At 40.8% G+C, this 24,188-nt stretch overlaps 1 protein-coding gene across 1 annotated transcript; it reads left to right on the top strand.

Moving 5' to 3' along the window:
- Positions 1-8,290: 8,290 nt before the first annotated feature.
- Positions 8,291-18,149, top strand: LOC128708242 (nyctalopin-like). The gene is made up of 3 exons (XM_053803202.1): positions 8,291-9,103; positions 10,849-11,009; positions 16,973-18,149. Exons 1-3 carry the CDS (start codon positions 8,291-8,293, stop codon positions 18,147-18,149), a joined length of 2,151 nt encoding a protein of 716 aa, XP_053659177.1.
- The last annotated feature ends 6,039 nt before the right edge of the window (positions 18,150-24,188 follow it).

Here is a 24,188-nt window from a genome sequence, read left to right as displayed (position 1 = left end):
AGAGTACAAATTCCTCAAGGCATTTCCTCCTTGTCTATTGCATTACCTCGGGCATGCTCGGTTAAACAAACATCATCTAATTTGAAAGATTTTCCCCTTAAAATTCAACACTCAACATCTGTGCCAGTGTACTGACAGATCATATGACAACCAATTTCACTGAGAGGATAATAGAAATGATGCTACCACTCACACACCAAGCGTAATGGAAATGCTTAAACGCAATCGGACATAAATCACCGTTAATCAACATGCTGCTCAGTTCAGCCCAGAATGCGAACCCATTAATCTTACGCATGCCGTTACAAGTAGCAATAACTGAATTTAATTCGCTTAGCTACCTGCCACCATAACGACTCGTATTGCATCCATATCGCACGGGTGTCTCAGACGTAAAGCAAAAGAAAAGCGTAAAATACCGCTCCAAGGAGAAACGTACGCAAAACTTTCTTTCCGCATTTCGCCAAACGCGCGACAGCTGACAGCAAGCGCCGTTAAATCATAATCTTGCGCGTCTCGGCACAGGGATGTAAAGTGGATGGCAACATACGAGTGCTGCTTATCCACGGTCCGATCGTGGGTCCAACGCAACCTACCACACAGCGTGTGCATAAACCGGGTATTGTGCCGTTGATTTCTTGGGTGGTTTTCCCGGCATGTTGAGGTGCGTTTGCTCGGAACTCTTGGGAGGGGACCTTTTGGGCGACACAATGCACAACGAAAAGCGGAAAGCAGCATGATGGGAAGTGAGATTTTACGATGAGGATATCAAATTCTACAGCAAGCCACCACACCTCGCCGTTCTGTTGATGTAGATGTTGATGACTGGCACTCGACTGTGCATCACGCATCGTGGGGCTTTAATCTACAAAAATTCCCCGCAAGGCTCAGTAGAACAGCAGAAGAGCCACTGCACACCCGGTACGTCAAGCGGTGGCAAACGATTGACGCATGTAAACACTTAAATTTCCAACCAACCCCTAAAGGCAGCCACCAGATGGAATGGATCCGTCCCGACGGCCATTCGTCCGACTCGAGCCGGTGGCATGGTGAGTAATAAACGACTTTGTTTTGGCAAATTGACTGCACGAGATGATCTGCAGCTTGGTAACTTTTACCACCAGGGCCAGACAACGCCGCTCCATTTCCATTGCGCTTGCCGTAAACCTCGCCCAACGGCTCGTTGAATGTCGTACACGGAACTACTGCTAATGCTACTACTGGCCTCAACAAGAGCGGTACCATGTCTAGGGACCTGCGCGTCATATTCGTCTTCGTGGACAAAACTCCCCTGAACGGTTACGACCGCAACGTTCCCAGTTCGCGCTAGTCTGCATAATGATGATATAGCGCGACCGTGTGCCAGTACTACTCCGGTAGGCAACACATAAGCAGAAGTTATGTCGATGTTGTTTTTTTTTTATACGCTTCCACCACATCAAACATCAAAAACAGCTCGATCCCTGGTATGGAACCCGTACCGTACGCAGACGACGCCACCGCGCCCGTTTTGGGGTGTTTGGTTTTACGACATGGATAAGTGACAGAGATTTAAAGTTACCGTTGTGACGCTCCGTTGCGGAGTGCGTACGGGAGAATCTGACTCGGTTGAGTTGTCGTTCTCGGCGGTACCGTTCTGGGCGCACGTGAGCGAACGCTACCGTTTTGCCTTCAACCAGTACTCGCGGATGAGCGAGCGCGTGCGGCCACCGATTGGTGATGGTGGTGCAATGGTGTAACTTTTGGATCTGTAATCTGCGGAATAAATTGATAATTAAAATTCCGGCAAGGTTTCTAGCCGATACTGGCGGGCGGGTTGAGATGAGCTAATAAGGTAAATAAACCTACTGCCCGGGGACGACATCGACAGACCATGGCTTGATGCGGGGGTTTGGAAGTAAGGTTGAGGACAAAGTACGTTTACGTTGTTTTAATATTCAAAATTTTAATTCAACTGAAAATAATTGTTGCTATGTTTTTTTTTTATATGATGCCATTTTAATCAACGGCAGATTTAGTCCACTTATCTTTGTAGTACAGTGTAATTCTAACAATTTGTTAGAAAATAAGACTATAATTAAAAAAAATATAATAATTCCCCATAAAGCTGAAATTGATACGTTACCGGGAAAAATTATGCGGTCACATATACAAAGAAACTCAAACAAGAAGAATGATTATATAAAAACAAATGTGTAAAGTGTATTTGGATTCTAAGTGTATTGGACATACACAAAAAAAGGACTACTGCAGGCATCCATCCAATCCAACTAAACCTTTCACAGTCTAGCACCGTCATATGTCAAGATATTTGTAGAGTTTGAAGATAGACAAAGTATGGCAGATTAATAAAGTCGTAGAAACTGCAGATAGATAAAGTCATACAATCTAGTGAAATAGGATTTTTGAAATGAAATTTGATTAAGAGCTTTAGGAATTTGATAAGAAGTGTATAAATCAATTCATATACTAAGAATAGCTCTATGAAATAGTGGACATCTCCAGTACATATTCTGGTATAAGTTTTCTATTATAGTTATTCACATTTAAATTTCCTTAATTAGACTGTAATAAACAAAAAATTGAAACTCTCACGTACACTATGCAGACATAATTCCATATCATGTTTGAACGCTATACAGTTTGCGAAGTTTATTGGGCATACGTGCATAGAGGTAACAAAGTGTTTACGGTGCAAAACCCATTGTTGCACATGTTCCCCATATTTGTTCACAAGTAGTAAAACTTTTTTATTGAGTTATTGGTCGTTCGTTAAATGAAACACATACACAACCCACACAAACACCGATGTAATCAAACAATCTTTCCTAAGTCTTTCGTTGGGATGAGGCAGACCATCATCCGTCTCATCATTTTACCATCAACCTGCTCTTATCCTACCCTTCGCAAATACACACACACACACACACACACACACACACACACACACACACACAGCCAACCTTCATATTCGCGAGGGGTGAGCTGATACTTCCTGCTGGTGGCCACCCGAAACAGAACGTTGCACCATTGCTAACTCATAAAGCAATGTATGACTTCCACCGTACTAAAGTTCTCCATTGTAAAATCGTTGTAAACGTGAAGACACTAGAAACAGGGGAAGCTGTTTCTGCCGAACCAGAGCAAAATCAAACATCATTACAAACTAAGTTTATTTGAGTACGTTAGAATTTTACGAACAATTGCTTCGCGCCCTTTGCATTCCCTGCGCCCGGATTGCCATCACCTGAATCATCTTGCTGGGAACGGAAGGAAGTTTGGCAAACCGGACGAAAGCGGGTGCAAGCAAACAGTAAACCATTTTCCCGGTAATGTCTTCCCGAGCTATAAATCTTCTTCCCTGCCTTTGCTTATCTTCCTTTATGCTGCCTTTTGTCGTCGGCGAAACGGCTCTTTCAAGCGACACGGCAGGAAGAAAGAATTCGTACGGTATACCGCTGCATTGATGGCGATGATGTTGATGATGATGAGCAGCAGAATCATAAGGATGAAACATACCGTTTAGCTCGATTTTGATTGACACACCGTGACCACTTTTATCTGCCAGCTGTGCACCGGTCTAATTTATCACTCACACGACCGGCATAGGAACGACCCTAATGCCGATGTGTCATAACGGTGACAACGTTGCGCACGCATCGGTTTACGCATCACGTTGGCCAACGATTGAGACATTAGCTTCGAGACATACGAGTGGGTTCACTGCTTTCCGTCAAGTCATTTGTGTCGTTGTCTTCCGTATTGTACACAATTTTCCCAACCACCATCATGAAGTGGCACTTTTAGCATCGTTTGTCCATTGTTGTGTCGTTGAAATCGATGGGTTTTTTTACCGGAAAAAAGGAAAACAAAAGGCAAGCAAGTATCTGGAAATTCGAGTAGCCATTACGTGGGTGATGTAAGTATTTGACCGTGAATTCTTTGCGTTATGATGATAGAGAGGTGGAGAGATTCAAGTGTTTTGTTTTCTTTCTGCAAGCTCGAGACCGAACTTTTACTGTGAATCGATGGAAAAATCTTCAGAACAATTGAAGGAGTTTAGAATAAAACCACTTGTACTATCGAAACACTAATCCTCACACTACCATTACGTGTTTTGATCAAAGCCTATCAAACTGATATTTTAAAATTACAATACTATTGTTTTAACATTATAATCACTCCGCTTCTAATAATCGAACAAAACAAATTTCAATTTATGATTTAGTTTTGTTTACGTAGATCAAATCATTATCATTGCAGGGTTTTCGGGGATTTTATTGACAAGTTCAGCGAGTTGTTGTTTTGTTCGGGCATATATTTGACTTGTTCGTCAAGTTATTGAATTGTACAGACGATGGCGTTGACATGTTCGGCAGAACTATTGAGCAATCGTTGAATGATGTTGCTGGCAACACTGCTGCTAGCAAAGTGCACAGCGAATAGCATCGCAGCTTCTGTCAAATCCATAGCAACCGCGTTGCCAACAATAACATTCTACCGTCGTTCAACAGTTTTCCCGGACATGTCAACGCCATCTTCTGTACAATTCAATAACTTGCCGAACAAGTCAATTATATGCCCGAACAAAACAACAACTCGCTGAACTTGTCAATATAATCCCCGAAAACCCTGTATCAACATCAATTTCTAGAAACACAATCTCACAATTTTGTTCTCTTTGGAGTAGAAAGTGGTAGTGCAGTTCTTGTTGGAAAACGATATTCTTCTACGATACTAGGCTCTAGATGAAATTTTTCAGCTATAAATGTTGCATTACAGTTTGTCAAGAAAGAGTTTTCAATAACTTCATGGTTTTATTTCCAAAATAATACAATTTCATCACAGAACTTTCTGCGAATCAAGAAATCTTTCGTAGTTCTCGCCAATAGTCGCTTAACCTATAAAGACTATCAAATGTTTTGAAAAATCATGGTGACTTTTGTTAAACGATGTCTGCTTCCAAATAATTGGCCACATTTAAAAGTAAAACTAAAACAAAAAGCAAATTATGCAGCTTAAACTATTTAAAATAATTTAAAAGAACAATAAAATGCCGCCTGTTACCCCCCGAAAAGCATTTCAAACGTGATCTTGTGACCAGTTTCGAACCTACCTTAAACTTATACGTTACGTGTGCGATGTAACACAATTGCAACAAAATGTAAACCGCCTGACTGCATGCAATAAGCTGTGTTTGTTATTTTCGCCAACATCTTGCTTCGTTGGGTTTCTAACGAAAACAGTATAAAAAGAGGTTTCCCTTTATTGCTAACTTCTCGTCGTACTTTCTTTGTCTTTTATTGAATAAGATGGGAAATATTCTTCCTGTGCCACTGTTCTCTCGAAACCACCGCATCATACTCTAGCGGGTTGCAGTACAAATGCAGCTCACGTACTTATTTATGATACCGATGGCGATGAATATTAAAACCGTCTCGATGGAGACGCCTCTTTTAAGGAGTATCTAAAAAGGGGCCCGAAGTGAATTTATTTAGTACATAAAAAAATTTCTTAAGCTAATTTTATAAATTTAAATTTTAGAAATGTTATTTAGTTACAAATTTTCGTATTTAAGCAATTATTTTCAATCAAAATTGGATTTTCCTCTGTTTTTTTTCTAAAATGATATTCGCCGTGATGCACTGTTTTATGCAGTAACATATGAAATTATTTCCACTCTTCCAGTTGCAGCTCAATTGCTTTTAACAGTTGTCGCCATTTATCTAGGATAGGTATTAATCTTCCACTACGGTTACACACAATCCGCGACACTTGACAAACGACCTCCCGGTGAACCTGTTGCGGCTACATCATGCGACCTCCCGGCCAATTTATCCAACCGGCGCAGTATCCAAATTTAACATCCACCATCAGGAACAATGTTACGCGGCACAATAGATCCCAAGAAACCCATCTTAGATCCGTCTTGGCTCATTTGGTTGGCAAAAAAAGGGAAAAAGACGAACCCTGCAGTACTGATGCGTAAATTGTTCCCAGACGGCCCCAAACCCTTCCAATGCCGTTACGATTTCCCCTTTCTTTTCCTGTTTCCACGAGGTCAGACAGGTGTCAGACAGCGTATGGCAGGGCGAAGGGAATTAATTTCTGTCTCGTACAGAACTAAAAATAACAATCAACGGTCTCCGGGCCGCCAAGCCGCCTTTCGTAAGGAAAGGCAGCATCCAGCAGAACGGTACCCGCGAGCATATTCGGTACGATTCTACATCTGCCACACACAAAAAAAAAAAACGCCTCTTTCCTTCGCAAACTTATGCGTAAAGTGTAAAATCTGTCCCTTTTACTTGTGGGGTGGATTTTTAGCTAAGTGGCTCCGGCCAAAATGTGCTCCATCGCATGGCGGCTCTAAATTAAACGGTACGACTCAACCGAAACAGCTGAAGAAACAATAAAACGGGGAAAATCCGTACCCTTCCATTGGCCTACCCTCCCGTAAGGCTGATGGAGAAAATTGGCCGTCCCGAAACCGGCCCCAGGCAGGATTTTAAAAATGGCGTTTGTTCCACAGTAATGGGCAATGGGAACGCCAGACAGGCTGCAACCAGGAGGAAACATTCTACAACTGCTTTTACTACGGAATTCGATGATTTGGCATTCGTTTTGTCTTCTTCTTCAAAACTACCTCCCAATGGCACATTTTACCCTCCCATCTTATGACCCTTTCCCAACAAACAATGCTTCCCAACGATCGAGTAAAGCGTGGAATGTTTTGGCCGTACAAATTTCTTCGCGTTTTTTCGAGTTGTACGCGTTGTTCTCGTGCTTGTGATTTATTTATTTTATTCCATCAGAAAACTTGTGGCACGCAAACGCCAGAATGCTTTAAAGGTTGTTTGGCGGCATTGTTGCTTTTAGTCATTGCTTTAATTATTGCCAAAGCACTTCTTACGGGGATGGAGCGCCTGTTTGGCACTCGTACTCCAAGTGGTTTGCATTAATCAGTGTTTGGAAAGTAAATGTTGGAGACGAAATGAAAAACAAACTTTCCCATCAATTTGGGAGCGTTCTGGGCTCGAGAGCAACTTTCTATTTGAAAACATTCACCCATTCGTTGGCTGCAAGTTGTGTAAAGAATAATTGATTCATGCTGGAAATTGGTGATTTACCTAATTTTATATCACTGACTTACTTTAACTTCTTCTTGTTATAAATGGAAAACAGCTTAAAAGACTCGAAGAACATCCATTAGAACAGTAATTTGAACAAAAGAGAAAAAAAGTTTTAACATAATTTCCATCTCAAAACAATCACCACGCCACGTGCAGATTGTCTTCATTATGTTTTGAGTGGCTCATCATAGGCTTTAAAATATTATCCACCTTCCCATCGGAACAGTTCAAGTTCAAGTTAGTGTAGCCCATTGAAATTGGGTGACTTTTACCCACCTACACTTCGCGTGTCAAACGACCATTCCGCGGCAACCGAGTGTTAAGAATGACAAGTTTTTGACAGATTACACGTTACGAAACCGAACCGTGACCCTAGCTAAGTAGACGGAAGACGTTACGGTGGTAACGGAAAGCACTTGTTCAAGCCGTTTCATTCACTCAATCATAATTGGAGCTCGCAAATCTTTGAATTTTGGGGCGAAGAGTTTAATCTGCTGCTTAAGAATGGAAACGTGGCACTTACCGCACTCGAGAGATACGGTGCCTAATTTGTGGTTACGCAGAAATGATTATGAGTCGCGTTGATTTATGATCACTTATGATTTATGAAGTAACAATATTGCTATCTTGGTTTGTTTTAACCAAGTTTGTATGTGCATAGTCGTATGAAATCCGTGCTGGGAAACATTCATCTCATAGACATTTGAATAGTTAGATTGTCTTTAAATCAAATAATTTAAAATGAAAAGCGTTACGGAGCGTTACAGTCAAAATATCCACTTTTTTATCGTTTGTTTTCGATTGTAAATAGCCCGAAATCATGCACAAAACCTAGCTTTTAAATTATGATACCATCTCTCACCTAATCTCACGCTTTTATTCATCATTCCCCATCACAATCGCCTTATTTATCTCATAATCGGACTCCTTTCTATCATGCCTTAAGAAGATTAGCGCATTAACCACCTTCACTTTTACCTCTTTTAATAACTTTCTCCCCAGATGTATCCCACCAAACGAAGGTGAATGTTTCGGATGTGGTTGGAAGGTTGCGACCTACACTTCAAACGAAGAAGAAACTAAATCCACAACCAAACGATAAGCTCCCATCGTCCGGAGAAAGAATCTGCAGCAACGGAGGAGATATTAGCTCAATCGCCATGGCAGAAGCAAATGGATCCACGTGTACCTTCCATCGGATAGTTACCTTCACCGTGCTGATGGTGCTGCTAACGCTTGCCCGATTACCAACGGTGAACAGCTTCTGCCCTTCGCTCTGCACCTGCGAAAGTGATCGCAATCTACGGACGTCCTGCATAAACGCATCGCTCGAGGTGGTACCGATACAGCTCAATCCGGACGTGCGGTACCTTAACCTTACCGCCAACCAGATCACCAACGTACACTTTACGCTGGCCTTCTACTATCAGCTAGAGTCGCTCGATCTGTCCCACAACCGGATCGACTCGCTCGGTTCGAAAAACTTCGAATCGCAGGAAAAGCTGCTGGCGCTCAACCTAAGCCATAATGTGTTGCAGAGTCTGCTTAAGGACAGCTTCCGAGGGTTGAAACGGCTTGAGCTGTTGCGGCTCGGTGACAATCAGCTGGAGCAGATCCATCCGACCGCCTTTCAGGCGCTAACCTCCCTAAGAAGGCTCGAGCTGATGAATAACCGGCTGGTGAGCTTCGAGGATGGTGTGTTAAGGCCACTGGTGGCACTGGAAACGCTGCTGCTAACCAACAACCAGCTGCTCGAGGTACCGTACGAGGGCAATCTGGAGTATGGGCGGTCACTGCGCCATCTCGACCTGTCCACCAATCTGATCGAGTACGTCGCAAACGATAGCTTCGGCGCCCTGCACGAGCTGCGCACACTCCGGCTGGCCGGGAACGTGCTGATGGAGCTCGACTGGAGCGCTTTCAGCGGTTTAAACGCCCTGCAGCTTCTCGACCTGGCGGATAACAATCTAACGGTAAGGCTCGTTCGATCGTTGCATAATTAAACGTGTTCTTTTTGTGAGCTCGTACCCATGGACAGCGACCAATGCGTTGCATTCGAGCATGAGACATAATTTACCATCCCAACGTCACTAGCCACGGTTGAGCAGCTTTCGATAGATACGATTTGAATTTCAAATTAATAGAATTTAATAAACCATTTCCATGCAATTAAATCTGTGCTGTGAGATACCGTTTTAGGGGGACACTCCATTTGGGCCTTTTTTTGGGTCTGGTGAACGCGTGAAGAAAGCGATATCATTTAGATGTGAAGGTGCGGGCAGCGATTTGTTTCGTTGCGTTTGACCATGCATCAACATGGCCATCACGAGGTCGTATGATGAAAGCCGACACACGTCAACAGCGAAAGAGAGAGGAACGATTGGAATCGAGTTCCATTCAGCTCTTGATGGGCAGATTTAAATGTGGTCTGAATAGGGTTTGGGCAGAGTGTAAACTAAGGGGAAGGATTTATGTTCATAATGCTGCTCTGCTAGGTTAGGATGGAAAGTTTAGTTTTTGTATCGATAGGGTATTACACTGACATTTCTGTTCTGGTTGAGAGACTGTTTGATGTGAAGTACAAAAAATAAAGTAATGACTTTCCTTAGCACGCTCGGAATAGTTTACAAATGATTCTTCGATATCATACAAAAGGTACATTGTCATATTCAACCCGAACAAATCATATTTTATTTTGTACATTTTTAAATCTAGAATGCCTAGAATGCCTGTCTAGATAATTAATTATAGGGTTAATTTATACACGTCTAACACTTTTGTAGTTCAACCGGAATATTGTAAAATATTGTGCTGTGGTACATTTACCACCCAATGTTTTATGAATTTATTTCAGATAGTGTTACCAGTTATAAATATTCATTTACAATACTTCTTTGGTGGTGAATTTCTTTAGCAGAATAGTTCAGTTTCTGAGAGAGAAATATTAATTTTTAACAGCAGTCTATGTCAAATGACTTGCTACTTCAGTAACATAACTAACTAACTTAATGTATTCTATAAAATCAATTCGAGCTATAAAGTACAGCAGGGTCACTATAAGTAAAAAACAACAGGGTTACTTACTGTGCGTTAAAACTACATAAAAAATGATCAACACAATTTTTTTGATGAAAAAATTAGAAATCTTTTGGATTTCTACATGTTTTAAGCTAAAATTGGTGATTGAATAATTTCAAAAATGTAGAAAACAGTGTACTTAAAAAAAAAATAAATGCCATAGAGCGTCAGTGAAGTCACACATTTCGTCTTTTTCTAATGACCTACATCTACCACGAATAGTTTCGATCCCTGCTAACCGCCTCCGATCACTAGAAATAGGCAACACACATGGTTAGATATTTTATTACTTAAAACAATTTACTAATCAATAGCAACAACGTGATGGATTATTATTTATTTAATAGACTTTTCTAATATTTTCGCACCCTTGAATCCTCACCACCAGCGATTTATTTGCTGCTGCGTGAAAATTCATCACAATACTCGCAAGGGGATTATTTTCACCCCATTGACACCGCTGATGGAGTGTGGACGGCTTTTGACTCTTGATAATGCTTATAATTTATTTCGATTGAATCCCACAACCGCTTCCCGTGGATGCCCCCCCCCCTTGGCAATAACTGTCCGTGGGTAGCAATTTTCACTTTCACATTCTGATCGACGCTTTCGTTGGTTTTTCCTCTCACTCCATTTGCAGACCATCCCAACGGTGCAACTGTCGAAGCTGTACAATCTGACCACGCTGACACTGAGCGGTAACTCGTTCGTGGAGCTACCGGCGGTTGCCTTTCAGAATCTGTTTCAGCTGCGTGAGCTGCATCTGGACCGGTTGGATCGATTGGAGCACATCGATACGAGGTAAGTAGCGCGCTGGTTCACGTACCCTCCCGGGAACTCTTTGCATCCACGATGCCGTTTGGTAGAACGAACCCGGTTCATCTGAGCGGTGCATGGTCGCCGATGTCCGTGGTGTAAATAAAGTGCAATTGCAGCCATTGCACCACGGAACACGTTGCGGTACGTGTGCGAGCATCGAAAATCGATTGTCAGTACCACCGATGCTTCGTTATGAACTGCAGGAATCCATTGACTCCGGTGCAGTTATGCTTAGCAAATGTTGATGATGTTATCATCCGACCGCCTGCAAGCGGCGGACCACGATCGGTAACGTGATTCAGTAGCTCGCACGGTGAGCATTATGGTTGGCGCGATAAAATGTTGCTGGCTCATGAAATGAACGGGCTCCCATCACCGGTCGCTTTATGGTCCTTTCTTCATTTCGCGTGCGTTTAAAAACTGGTTCGAGAAGCTGTAAACCACGGCTGCTAAGGGCTTCCCCAAAATGAGCTGTCATCAATGTTTGTAACGATCGGTAGGATTATAGCATTTTCCCCAACCCTTACTGCGCACTTGTACGGATGTGGAGCACAAGTAATGCACAATATCTCCATCAGATGGCGGCACTTTCATTAGCGGTGCGTTCGTCTAGGAATGCGACCACTTGGCACAACGGGTCCATAATCCTGTTTAAACCGTATCACACATTGATGTACACGGATTCTTACAAACTGGCGATGAAGTTTTATATTTTTATTACTCTCACAACACGTAACCAAGCGCTTAACGACGAGTACCGCAAATGGCCGCAAATCGTTTACTCTTTGATCAATGTTCTGGAACGAGTCGTTTAAACCTGCGGTGCAATTGACAGAGAATGAGAAATTCTTCACGGTATACCTTCATTTATGTTTCCTTCGGAAGTGATTAAATTTCTAGAGCTATATAAAAAAATATCAAAATTTTCGTCCATGTGCGATTACGAATTTTTCATTAGAATTCACAGGGACTTAAAGTGTTCTAACTAAAAGACTTTTCAGACAAAATATGATCACATAAATACGATAATAAAAATTTTATAAAAAAATTAAAAAATATATATGCTAGATTCTCTTAATATAGGAAGAAAGTAAATATACTTATTTATTTGAGAATAGCCCTCTATGATGATTCTTGTACTTAATCTTAAAGTAAAAGAAGCTTGCCCCTCTTAAAATTATATTTAAAAAATCATTAACTGTCTTCTCTATCAAGTTGCCGTACAATAAAACATGACATCTTACGTGGAAACAAGAATTTAATCACTATTTTTAAATTAAACTTCAAGTACTGCAATAATGTTCCATACATTTTTGTCATCGTCCCAACATGTGCATTTCCTGTGCTCATTTTATTTTGGCAAACTATTTTCAAAATTAAAATCAACCTATGCCCAAGGAATGGATTTTACGCACCCGAATAGCCGTTCCCAGGATTCGGAGCACTTTCTATACCGTGCCTGTTCACACCCTGTACGGCTGCTTATTACTGGTGCACCCAAATCACCCAGCCAACCGAATACAACCGAGGGCGCTGCAAGTGAAAGTTTCCGCGTGTAATTTGGGAAAATACCCGTTTCGCACGCGTTCTACATGTCCTCGTTCTTGTGGCAAAAATAGCTCCTATACACATTGGCGATGTGTACGCGGAAAAAGCATCTCATCAGGGTGAGCACGATACGGCGAGAAAATGTTCATAGTTCATCATCCGAATTCCTTGGATGTGCTTGGAAAGGGGAGTGTTCTTGGAACACCGGGGTGGTTGAGTGGACCGCGGCACTCGTATGGTGCCGTACCGCGAAACAGAACAATAGCTGTACAAACGGTGAAATGGCGGATGCATTGAAAGCTGGGATCGAAATCGGTTGAACTATTTTTACCCGATCTTGCCGCTTTCTCAGCACGGTACGCCATTTTGCACTTACCCTAACCGTTGTCGGCGGTTGCCGTCGGTGAAACATAAAGAGTATTTTATTGTTAGCCCGCGTGTATACTAGCTACCAGTCTCTGTCAGCGTGCAGCTGCCAAATACTGCTACCGTGAATTCCACTTTCACGTTTGCCCGCTGTTTGGCACGATCACACCGATGGCAAGCTAACTGTGGCAAGAACATCCTGTCGTCGGTGCGGTTGGTGATTTGGAAGAAAGCAACTATTTCTGACAGGTTCAATATTGCTATGTCTAGGAAACACAGTTGGTTTCCATCTTTCTGATTGGCACATCAAAATTTGCCCCATGAGCAAATGTTTCACGCTTTAATTCTTGGTAGGAAAATTAAACGATGAAATGTTTCCAAGACAACGGGAATTGAGATCATTTTAATGATTTTATGAGATGTACGTCAATTTGATCTCATGTTTAGAGCGAATTATTTTCTACCCTATGTTCCATAATGAAAGCTTCACAAGGGTTTTTTTTCTGTCATGATTTTTTTTGGGTGTCTCACGATTTTCCGTTAACAAAATTGTGGAGCTAATTCCGTCTTGGTATGACGAGTATTTTGCATCAATGGTTACAAGCGAATGTTCTAACAATGTACCAACAATTATATGTTTATCAACATCTTGGAACACCATTTCTCAACATTCTGAGCCATCATCAGTTAAGTCTTCACCAGAATAATGGTTCATTTTACACAAGTAAAACCACAAAACCTTGCATAGAAGCATCGAGAAATGAAGACAAAGGCTGGCTGGCCAAACCGTCCTTTTGGCTGAAATTTCATTAAAATCGGAAAATGCAGCGTATTCTTCGACTATTAAGAGATACCATATATCATATATTTTTAGTTAAGTCTAATGTTTGCTCTACAGAAAACAGTAAATATGAAGTATTCGTGGAAATCATGCCTATGTCTTAAAAATTAAATTAAAATGCAAAAAGCAATACTAAACTTTATCCCATTCCCACATATAAAAACTAAGTGAGGTTATTAAATTTAAAAAAAGATAAAATGCTATGAACGATTCCAAGTTTCAGAATGATACAGGGTTTTACACTTTAGTTTTGACTGGCAGCACACATTTTTTGACGCGCCGCACTCAATTTCTTGTCGCCGGCACATATTTTTGATTACAAGCACCGAATTTTTGAACGGGAGCATTTAATTTTATCAGCCCGATTCTTGAAAGCTTTTAGGCCGCATGTTTATAACCCCCTTGTGAAAGATTGGTTTGAGTTTGAAGCACTTGTTTATATGCAAAATTGTTTGTTTTTTTGGTTACTTGATAATTTTTTGGGCAAAATATATTTAATAAATTATGAGAAAATTTATAAAACATATATTGGGTTACGTATTTGAAGTATTATGCCCAAATCCCTCAAATTGTATGCATGCAACAGATTTGTTTAAATGTGCAGTGGTGGATCCTTGGAGATAAACCTATGTCAATGGGATTGGTTCAACCTAGCTGCCAAATTGTGCTAACCGACAGAATCGCGGCAGATTTGAAATCTTCTCGAGAGTTATTCACGGACAACGGTGAAAAATTTCGCAAAACTGAATATATTCGCACATAATACTGCTGCTGCTAACAATAGTGTTGTGTGTAATTAGACAGGTACGTAATTGTTCGTTCGAAACTTAGAGAATCTGTTCACCCACGATCTTGTTTACAGGTATCAAAACGTGTTACACTTTTGCAACACATGAAGCTACGCATTCAAAAGAGGTAATGTATATTTTATCCTTGCAATACAACAAGGAAATATTTCTGTTTACATGATAATCCTACAGCAAACATGGATACATCGGAGGCTGTACCTCGACGTCGTAACAAAACTACGTCTGACGTAGATAGAAACCGTGTTGTTACAGCGTACGAGAATGGTGCATCTGGCAAAGAAATAGCAGAAATGCTCAATATTAATCGAGGAACAGTGTACCATATTATAAAGAAGTACCAAAAGACTTGGGAGGTTGCGGCTGCAAAACGTGGAGGTAAACGTCCTAAGCTCTTGTCAGATGATGCAGTAAATAGCATTCGCTTGTGGATAGACAACGACTGCACATTAACATTGAAAGTGTTGGCGGACATGGTGTTTAACCAATACGGCGTGCGTGTCAGTACGACAACAATTGCACGACAAATACAAAACAAATAGAACAAAGCATAAAATAAATGTTGTAACGATTGAAAATAAACCAAACATATTAATTGGAAGCACACAATGAACTTAAAGAAAATGAATACGATTTCAAACTGCAGATCATGTGTTGCAAAAGTGTAACACGTTTTGATACCTGTAAACAAGATCGTGGGTGAACAGATTCTCTAAGTTTCGAACGAACAATTACGTACCTGTCTAATTACACACAACACTATTGTTAGCAGCAGCAGTATTATGTGCGAATATATTCAGTTTTGCGAAATTTTTACACCGTTGTCCGTGAATAACTCTCGAGAAGATTTCAAATCTGCCGCGATTCTGTCGGTTAGCACAATTTGGCAGCTAGGTTGAACCAATCCCATTGACATAGGTTTATTTCCAAGGATCCACCACTGCACATTTAAACAAATCTGTTGCATACATACAATTTGAGGGATTTGGGCATAATACTTCAAATACGTAACCCAATATATGTTTTATAAATTTTCTCATAATTTATTAAATATATTTTGCCCAAAAAATTATCAAGTAACCAAAAAAACAAACAATTTTGCATATAAACAAGTGCTTCAAACTCAAACCAATCTTTCACAAGGGGGTTATAAACATGCGGCCTAAAAGCTTTCAAGAATCGGGCTGATAAAATTAAATGCTCCCGTTCAAAAATTCGGTGCTTGTAATCAAAAATATGTGCCGGCGACAAGAAATTGAGTGCGGCGCGTCAAAAATTGTGTGCTGCCAGTCAAAACTAAAGTGTAAAACCCTGTAACACTGTTTCGTTTCCTTTTGACTTCAAAATGCAGCTTCTGTAGTGCGGAAGAATACACGCATGCTTTTAAATTATAATATATCACTTAACTTGATGCGATAGGCAGCAGCTCAACCGCAGCACCAAAACCTCAACCCAAATGAAGTGGAAAACGCGCATTCGCTCCAAATGCAATGATCTCACCCTTCGGATCTTCTTTAACCACCCACCAAACAGACTCCGCGTAATGCTGCTGTTTGCTACGCTCGTGTTTTCATATACCGAGCCGTATAAATTGGAGCATCATTAACAATGCTATCTTACGTATGACACTCGCTTCACATACAAGCCGAAAACAAACCATTCGCTCGATTTACCTTTTACGTCGTAAACATTTCCTTGGCGGGAATGTCAAGCAAATACTGCGATGGTGCATTTGCATTGTAACTCGCGACACTTCATGAACCGTGATTATCGTGACAGCTACACGAACAATGTTCCTCGTACAGTGGTTTAGTGTGGACAATGGTAAATAAAATCAAATGCAATGAGTTGTAAAAAAGCTTGCTGATGAATGGATATTTTAACAAATGCTCTATTGCAGAGGCTTTTGTGAGTATAAAAATGAGTTAACTGAATCTCAATCTCATCAGTTGCATTATTGTAGATTATACGGTTGGGAACAATATACTAAGGTCTAATTTAACTTAAATTACGTGTTCATTAAGCACAAACCAATCGGAGGGGAAAAATAAAGTCACGCAACGCACAGTTGGAAAAACTTTATTTTTATGCTTGACGAAGTTTAAACACGCAGAACTAGGTGGTACAAATTTATTGGAAATGTATTGACAAATAATGAGATTATAGCCCAAAGGTAAAAATTGGCCAGTTAGTGGACTGCAATACCATTTCTGCAACGTTTGCGATACAAACCTTTTTTTTAAGTCCTTCGTAACAGTTTTGAAATTTGTATTTATTTTATTCACAGTAATCAATTCTTCGAAACTATTGCTTGGCTTTAAAAACGATTATGTATTAATGCTTTTCTTTTCTCATTTTTCTTTCCTATTTTACTAACCCTCTAGAGCGTTTATCGACAACACACACCTGCAGGTGTTGACGCTCGACGACAATCCTTCATTTTCGGCCCTTCCTGTGCGCCTGTTTCACGGCAACCCGCATCTGATTGACATTTCCATGCGGCGCAACGCGCTCCTAACGCTGGATGCCGTCCAGTTTCCGCTCGATCGCCTGCAGCGCTTGAAGCTGGCCGGAAATCCGCTCGTGTGCAACTGCACCATTCGCTGGCTGTGGCGACTAGTGACCGGTACGCTTGATGACGACGATGGCGACGATCCGGACGGTGTTGCCTTCCTGGGGAAATCGTTAGCCGATCATTCGAACATAACGACCGTGTTGCTGATCGATAAGGATGAGATCGGATGTGATCTGAACGAGGACGGACTAGTGACGCGTCGCACGCTTCGCAACATGTCCGAAGGTGATATAAACTGTCCCGCCCATCTCGTGACAGTGCTGAGCATACTTCTCAGCTTGATACTGTTAGCTCTCGGAGCTGGCGCGGCAATCGTCTACAGACGGAAGTCTCGCGAGCGCAAAAAGATTTTACAGGAGCGCAAGAACGTGCACGAGCGTATCGTGCCGCAGAAGGTGGACAAGTTGGAGCTGGAGCGTTACCTTGCACATCAGGTCCTGTCGAATGATTACCGTGAGCTGAGGCCTGCCTGTGATCTTCCCGTGCGGTACGATCTGAAGTACCCGGATCAGACGGCACACCAGCTGGGAGGTGGTCTCGATGTGGATCCCGACTCTGACCACTACGAGAACATAGACTACCTCCAGCATCAGCGTGTCCTGGGCAATGTCTCCACACCGCACGCGTCCGCACATTCGATCATTACGAATCCTTTCCACCATCAACCCCCGAGCCAGTACCACTTCGGGCAAGGCCATCCTCAGGTACAGCCCCAACTGCATCCTGCTTCCTACTCACACCAACCACATCAAAGTCCACCCCATCATCACCATCACCATCAACGTCCTCCGGCACCAGCGATGACGATGCAGCATCCGCACAAGTACCCGCACCAGCACCAAACGGCAGGTCCTCTGCCGGGGGCTGCCAACAACAGTAACACCTTGCCAGTGCCTCCAGCGCAGCGTAGCGTCAACAACTACTCGCCCAACTTCTTCATCTACGTCCTGTACTCACACTTCATTCTGCTCCTGCTAGCGTTATGATGAGGTACAGGACATGGCACTGGAACCATACTGCGATAGGCTAATCGAGTCCTACTATATTCACGTAGCAATGAAGCAATCGAATCAAACTCTTTGCGAAACGGGGGAATTGGCGTGTTTGTACAGAAAATTAGGGAAATAATTGTCTTTAACTTCTTTTTTTTCATTTGCCAATGTTCTAAGTCACCAGATGTCGTAGCATTTATGTGAATCCGAATGAACGACAAGGCTAGTAAGAAATGACAACAATACTTGTACATGTAAGATGGAGCAAAAAATGCAAACACGTACTGTAGACTAATAATGTTAACAACCCGTGAAGGTAAACTGTTTTTTTTTATAGCTTTGATGAATCATTAAGATGCGCCATATTAGCTTAAGTAAATTTGTATCCATAATTGTACTGTTTGTTTTTAGCCACAAACAAAACAATTATTTTAGCAATGTGTTTGTACTAAAGGAATCTTCATCCGAGGACTATTTCACCTGATAAAAGGAAGCTGTTCTTCAATCGAACCTTACCTTCGTTTACATTAATCCATAACCATAACGTTTTCTTACATTGCGCAATCTCAGTTAATGATTTTCTGCTAACTAATAACATGTAATCTCGTGCAATTGCAATTTTTTTACATTTTTGTTCAATAAGTTTGCTTTCAGCTTTATCTCACGGATGCCATAAGCATTTCTGCTAAATTCTTCAATAAGCCTTGTCCGATGAATTTCAAGAAACCGTTCTCGAATTGTTATAATCTAAATTGGTTTTGTTGCTTTTTCTCTACGAGTTATGTATCAGTTTGCTGCTGATCTATTCTTTTTGTACAGTAGATAGAACTAATTTATATTTGTACAACTAGTGTAGGTGGATACAATACCTTCTGCAAGGTAAAGCAGAGTAAGATGTACGTAGCGAGTGGTGCATACCGAAAATGTGTTTGACGTGCAGCTCTTTACAGTAAACTCAACTCGTCATCTCTAGGTGAATTGGGAAACAGAGCGAGCAAAATTAAACGACAAGACACCCTTGGCATCGATTGTTTTGCTGAGCAAACAAAAGTAAGACGATCAAAATGCTTCCTTTTGTACTACACCACAATGTGTGAATAACGATTTCTTTATCTATAAGCCTAAACGAAACTTCTCACCATGAACGTAATTTTGTTTTGTTCAACACACGAAATGAAAAGCAATCTACAAAGAAAATTGGAAAATAAAAGGCCTCGAAAATGATTTATAGATGAAAGTGAATCTAAACAAAGGGACACTAATGTACGAATTGTAATACTACCGATAAGATTACGAATATGTTACACTGAGTTGTTATAAGACTGAGCAAGCGGAAGAAATGAAATGGCTAACTGAAGAGAAAATAAATTTGATTACTGAAATGAAACACAGAACTTAGCTGTACGATTATCCCATCCGAAACAATGTTTCCATCCGCTAAAACTTTTTGAATCCATTTCGATTGAGTTAGAAATGTTCACTTGAAGCTTGGTCTTGTACAAATAAGACCTCTTCCATATTGGTCAGAATGGTAAAGTAATGGAGATTTACATCGTTCTTTTTCTGATATTTGTAAAGGACTAAGCATTTTGACATAAACCATGGTATAAGTTACGTAGATGACACTTTTACACCCCTTTTTTGTCTTCCCTACATAAAAATCTAATTCCATTAAAAACAATAATTCACGAAAACAAATTAACATTCTGGTTCATTTTCAATCTTCTTTTACTTACCTTTTTTTAAGTACGCATCAGTATCTAGCACGTGTACAGAATTTAAACTACCAATTTTATTTAAGTTCTAATCACAGAGCACACAAGTCTTATTTACCTTTGCTCATTGAACTCACCCACACTCACTCTCTTTGCTATGCGTTAAACATTTATTGTTTAATGCCATTCATTGCATATACCAAGCGGTGCAAAATGGTACCTTTACTAACATCATCTTAAATAACGCACTTTAGTCACTAACGATAATGGCCCAGCGTGTGTCCCTCCTGAAGCTCCACCGTTAGTGATAAGTGTGTACCATTCCTCGCAGTGTAATTCCATTGCACACCGAACGTTTCGTGTGTATGTCGAGTGCGTAAGTGCAAATAGCTTTAAACCATATTTTACCCATTCGGCCAAGAATCTGCGAACGCTGCGTACAAATGTTCCATTACAAACACTTAAAGTTTGGCCATTCGGTAGACGATTGCGATAACTTGCACATGGTTCTTAATGCTGGGAGCACAGCAGCAACGTAGAAAAATGGTTCAAAATCAATTAAAGCCCATCAGTGAGCGAACTTCCTTCCAGCAGAGAGGAACATTTGATGGAGGGCCAGTGAAACCCGTGGCACTAGTGCAGTCGTCGTTCGATATCATTTCATCTGCTATGAAAGCAAAACTGGTGAATGGGCTCTGTTTAACCTTAAAAGCCACAGGGCACCTATCGACTTCCAGCACTTGGAAATGTTTTGTGCATTTCAATACACCGGAGCCCACTGTGATGGGTGTGCTTATATGCTGCAGATGGCGCCGGGCTGAGACGGCTTGTTAGTATGTTTGGCTGTATGGTATGCCTTCTGCTCACATTCTTCTTCCGTGCCAGAAAAGAAACCAACACCACCACGGACGCACCCTAGAAAGACGCACTCTCAGCCTGCAGGCTTAATGCAAATTTATTGTGGTTGCTTACGGGCTTCTCCAGCAGTTGAACCTGCTACACCAAGTGCTTCAATGAGCATACTAATGTGCACTTCTCTGTGTAATGCAATCCCATTACAAATAGTGCACCAATCCTTCTGGTATTCACAAAGTGGGCCGATTTTATTGTATGCAGTCCTCCTTCTTGTAAGGGCCATTGCACTTTGCAGATTACTATGCTTCCCGGATCGAATGTTTGCCCATCGCCGAAAACGGCAACCTTTGCCTAGGGAGGCAATTTTAGTGCAGGCCGAACATTATCCCGAACACCAAGATTCGGATATATGAAGCCGGTCGACAATAAGACAAGATTTCTGCAAAGTTTTATCGCGTGTTGACAGCGAGGTCCCTATTCATCAGCTGCCCAAAACGAAGAATTCAGAGGTGGCAGTTTTTGATGAGAATTTTCTCATTCACCCAGATTGCACAGATCCACTGGGATTCAACTCTGCTGCACATTGCTGCACCGAACACGAACTCGTCTGTAAAAGGTAACATTAAAATCATGCCTTTCCTGTAGAAACATATGATTCGCCTGGCCAGTGTACGGAGACGATAATTTCTGTCGGATGATCATCTGTACGGAAAGCTTTCTATAAAAGCTTGAATTATTGAACTTGCAAATTAACTGAAGCATTGATCGTAGGGATGAAGACCTTCGCTATAAGAATGCCCAAGTCATCTATACGGTGCACTTTAAAAGGGTTTCAGCCAGAAAGTTGAATTATTTATATTTTTGTCTGTAATCGCTTCGTCTTAATTGGCAGTCTTTTACCCATTAGTGACATACTTTTCATATGACACAAAGGCGGTAAGATTTGCACCGTAAGCAAACTGATCATACAATATTGTTTTGCCTTGTTACGAATTGGGTGACAGCAATTTATGAAACGTCAATTGGGTTTCAGAACGTGATGCACTCTTAACATTCCCACAATAGAAATGTCCTGCAAGAGTTTTTGTTTGATGATTCGTTTAACAAAAGAAGTAATTTGTAAGAAAATAACTTGTTTTTTGTTAGATTCTATGTGAATAATTGAGCGAATTCGCTTTGCTTAAATGTCAACAATTGTTTCACAATCCCATTAAAGCTCAGTAGTGCAAAATTTTAATTCAAAAGACTTGAAACATTATAATCCTTCTTGAAATGACCCAACGATGCTCTTTTCAATTTCACCCGAAATTTACACTACAAAGCACAACATAATCGATCAGAATTAGCTCACATAGAGTTCCACTAAAGTCACGTTTAAATCATCATCTGACGTCGCTAAAAACAAGTTGGGCACTATAGATTAATGAATACATCATGTAAAAAGAATATTTTTGCGTACGAAATTTTATACAATGTTATTTTTTTTCATACACTGGGTTTTGAAAAAGTCTAGCTCACATTTTATTGTTTATTGTCACATTTATATATTGATAATTGATATCCAAACTAGAAAAAGATAAACTATAAAACTCACATTACAGTCATTCAGGAGTACAATAACAAAAAAAAGTATATAAGGAATGAAATGAACATTATGGTGCAGTTTTCAACACACAAATTGGAAAAACGAGTCGACAAATAAAGAAAACTGTATAATTAAGGAATTAAGGGTAAGTTATTCTAAAACGCTGTATAGTAGGAACAAGAACATAAGGTGAAATTTCGAACACATAAGAGTTTTAGCCCAAACACAATTGATAGTATAAAGTATGGTGAAACAAAGCCATGATAACAGTAACCGGGTATCAGCCATCAAAAACGAATAAATTCATTTTTCTTCGAACCTTGTCCTTTTTTTAAGTATCATTAAAAAAAACTTATGATAAGCGCTGAAATATCTTTTTTATTCTTTTGTCTGAAACGAAAATGATTTACTTCCTGTTATTTCAACAATTTTTCACACTTAGCAAATTAAGGAAAATCAGTATATATACTGCGGTGTATAATAGTTGTACAGTAAACTACGGCTCAAAGAACAAAGTTTCTAATTATTTTCACACCAGCATGCTGTCTTACGCACTTACACTAATTCAGATTTAAATAGCGCCGTAACTTAGAACATTTTCCAGTAACAACTCCGTTTTCTGTCGCTTTGCTTTCATTCTTAACCGGTTACGTAAAACGTTAGCGAAGTAAAAAAAAAAAACACCCAACCCCCTATCGTACAATAAAACCGTAACGAGCGTTTATTAACGGCAATTTCGGTTTAAATATTTATGCCCGTCCTTTCATCTCGCGTACGGCATGCCGCTGGTTCGTCGTCTCCGAAATCCAAAAACTTCCACTGCCCGGAAGCGAAGCGAACCGTCCTTCCATCGCTGCAGCACCGTATTATGTTATCTTTATTGTATCCTGTAATTGAGCAGAAATAAAAGTTTTCTTAGCTCCGGTTTTAATCAAACTTTTACACCGGTACCACCTTCACTAGTTGCAGGGTAGCTGCCCTAAAGGCCGGTGCCGATAGTTAAGCGTACGGTGGCGCTAAGGTGATGCACAAAAAGTGTGTGAAACGAGATGATAAACCGCTGCGGAGAAAACTGCCCCACCCAGCCAAACCGACCGAACTGGGAAGCAAATGCCCGCGGGACATTCGGGAACAAGTTGATGAGAAGTAAAGTGCTAGATGGGATGGTGACTTAAGGAAGTGTAAGGAAAGTAAAAGAAACAACCCCGCTACTTTTTATTACACCATTCAGCAAAACTCTAGGATCATGTTGGTTCGCATCATTGAAAGAAGTTAGCGTTTTTTTTTTTTTTAATCCTCATCTTTTACTCTCTTTTACTAAAGTAATCACTTTCCACTGTAACGAAGCGTTTCTTCTTTTGCTAACTCTCTTTTAAACGAAAAGAGTGCAACGGAAGTTCGACATAAAAACGGAAACATCATTGTAATATCGACAAAAGAGCGCGAACAGAGATAACGCTTATCCATCCCAACGCGACACCTTCACACAAAACGGTTCCAACATTTGCCAAGAAAGGTGTGCATGACTGGACAACCGCTCTCGGATTGAAACCTCTACCGAACTAAAGCATTTCCCAACGAAAGAAATCGCCCTTTTTGTTCCTTGTAGCGCTGCAAAAGAGTATAATAAAAATAATTGAGTTTCCATCATCGCCATCATCTTTACACTGTCGTGTTTTTTTTTTGTTTGTTCTCACCCTTTACCTAGATTGTCGTTTTTTTCAATACTTTCCGGCTTCTTTTCTACCACGAGTGACCTCAATCATGCTCACCTTTCGGAAAAAGAAAGGCTAGGAAGCATCACCCCCAGTCTACCCCATTGCTCAACCCCAACGAACCTGTGCAGCCCTTTTTAATGAGTAACCTTTTTTCCTACTT

Source organism: Anopheles marshallii, chromosome 2 (assembly GCF_943734725.1).
Source record: "Anopheles marshallii chromosome 2, idAnoMarsDA_429_01, whole genome shotgun sequence".
NCBI classification, from domain to species: domain Eukaryota; kingdom Metazoa; phylum Arthropoda; class Insecta; order Diptera; family Culicidae; genus Anopheles; species Anopheles marshallii.
This window is presented reverse-complemented; position numbering and strand designations above follow the sequence as displayed.

What these genes read in the sequence shown, in the direction of transcription:
- LOC128708242 (XM_053803202.1), top strand. Translation starts at nt 8,291, where the DNA reads ATGGCAGAAGCAAATGGATCCACGTGTACCTTCCATCGGATAGTTACC. An exon ending in TGGCGGATAACAATCTAACG is followed by an intron (nt 9,104 to 10,848) that starts GTAAGGCTCGTT and finishes CTCCATTTGCAG; the next exon opens with ACCATCCCAACGGTGCAACT. An exon ending in TTGGAGCACATCGATACGAG is followed by an intron (nt 11,010 to 16,972) that starts GTAAGTAGCGCG and finishes CTAACCCTCTAG; the next exon opens with AGCGTTTATCGACAACACAC.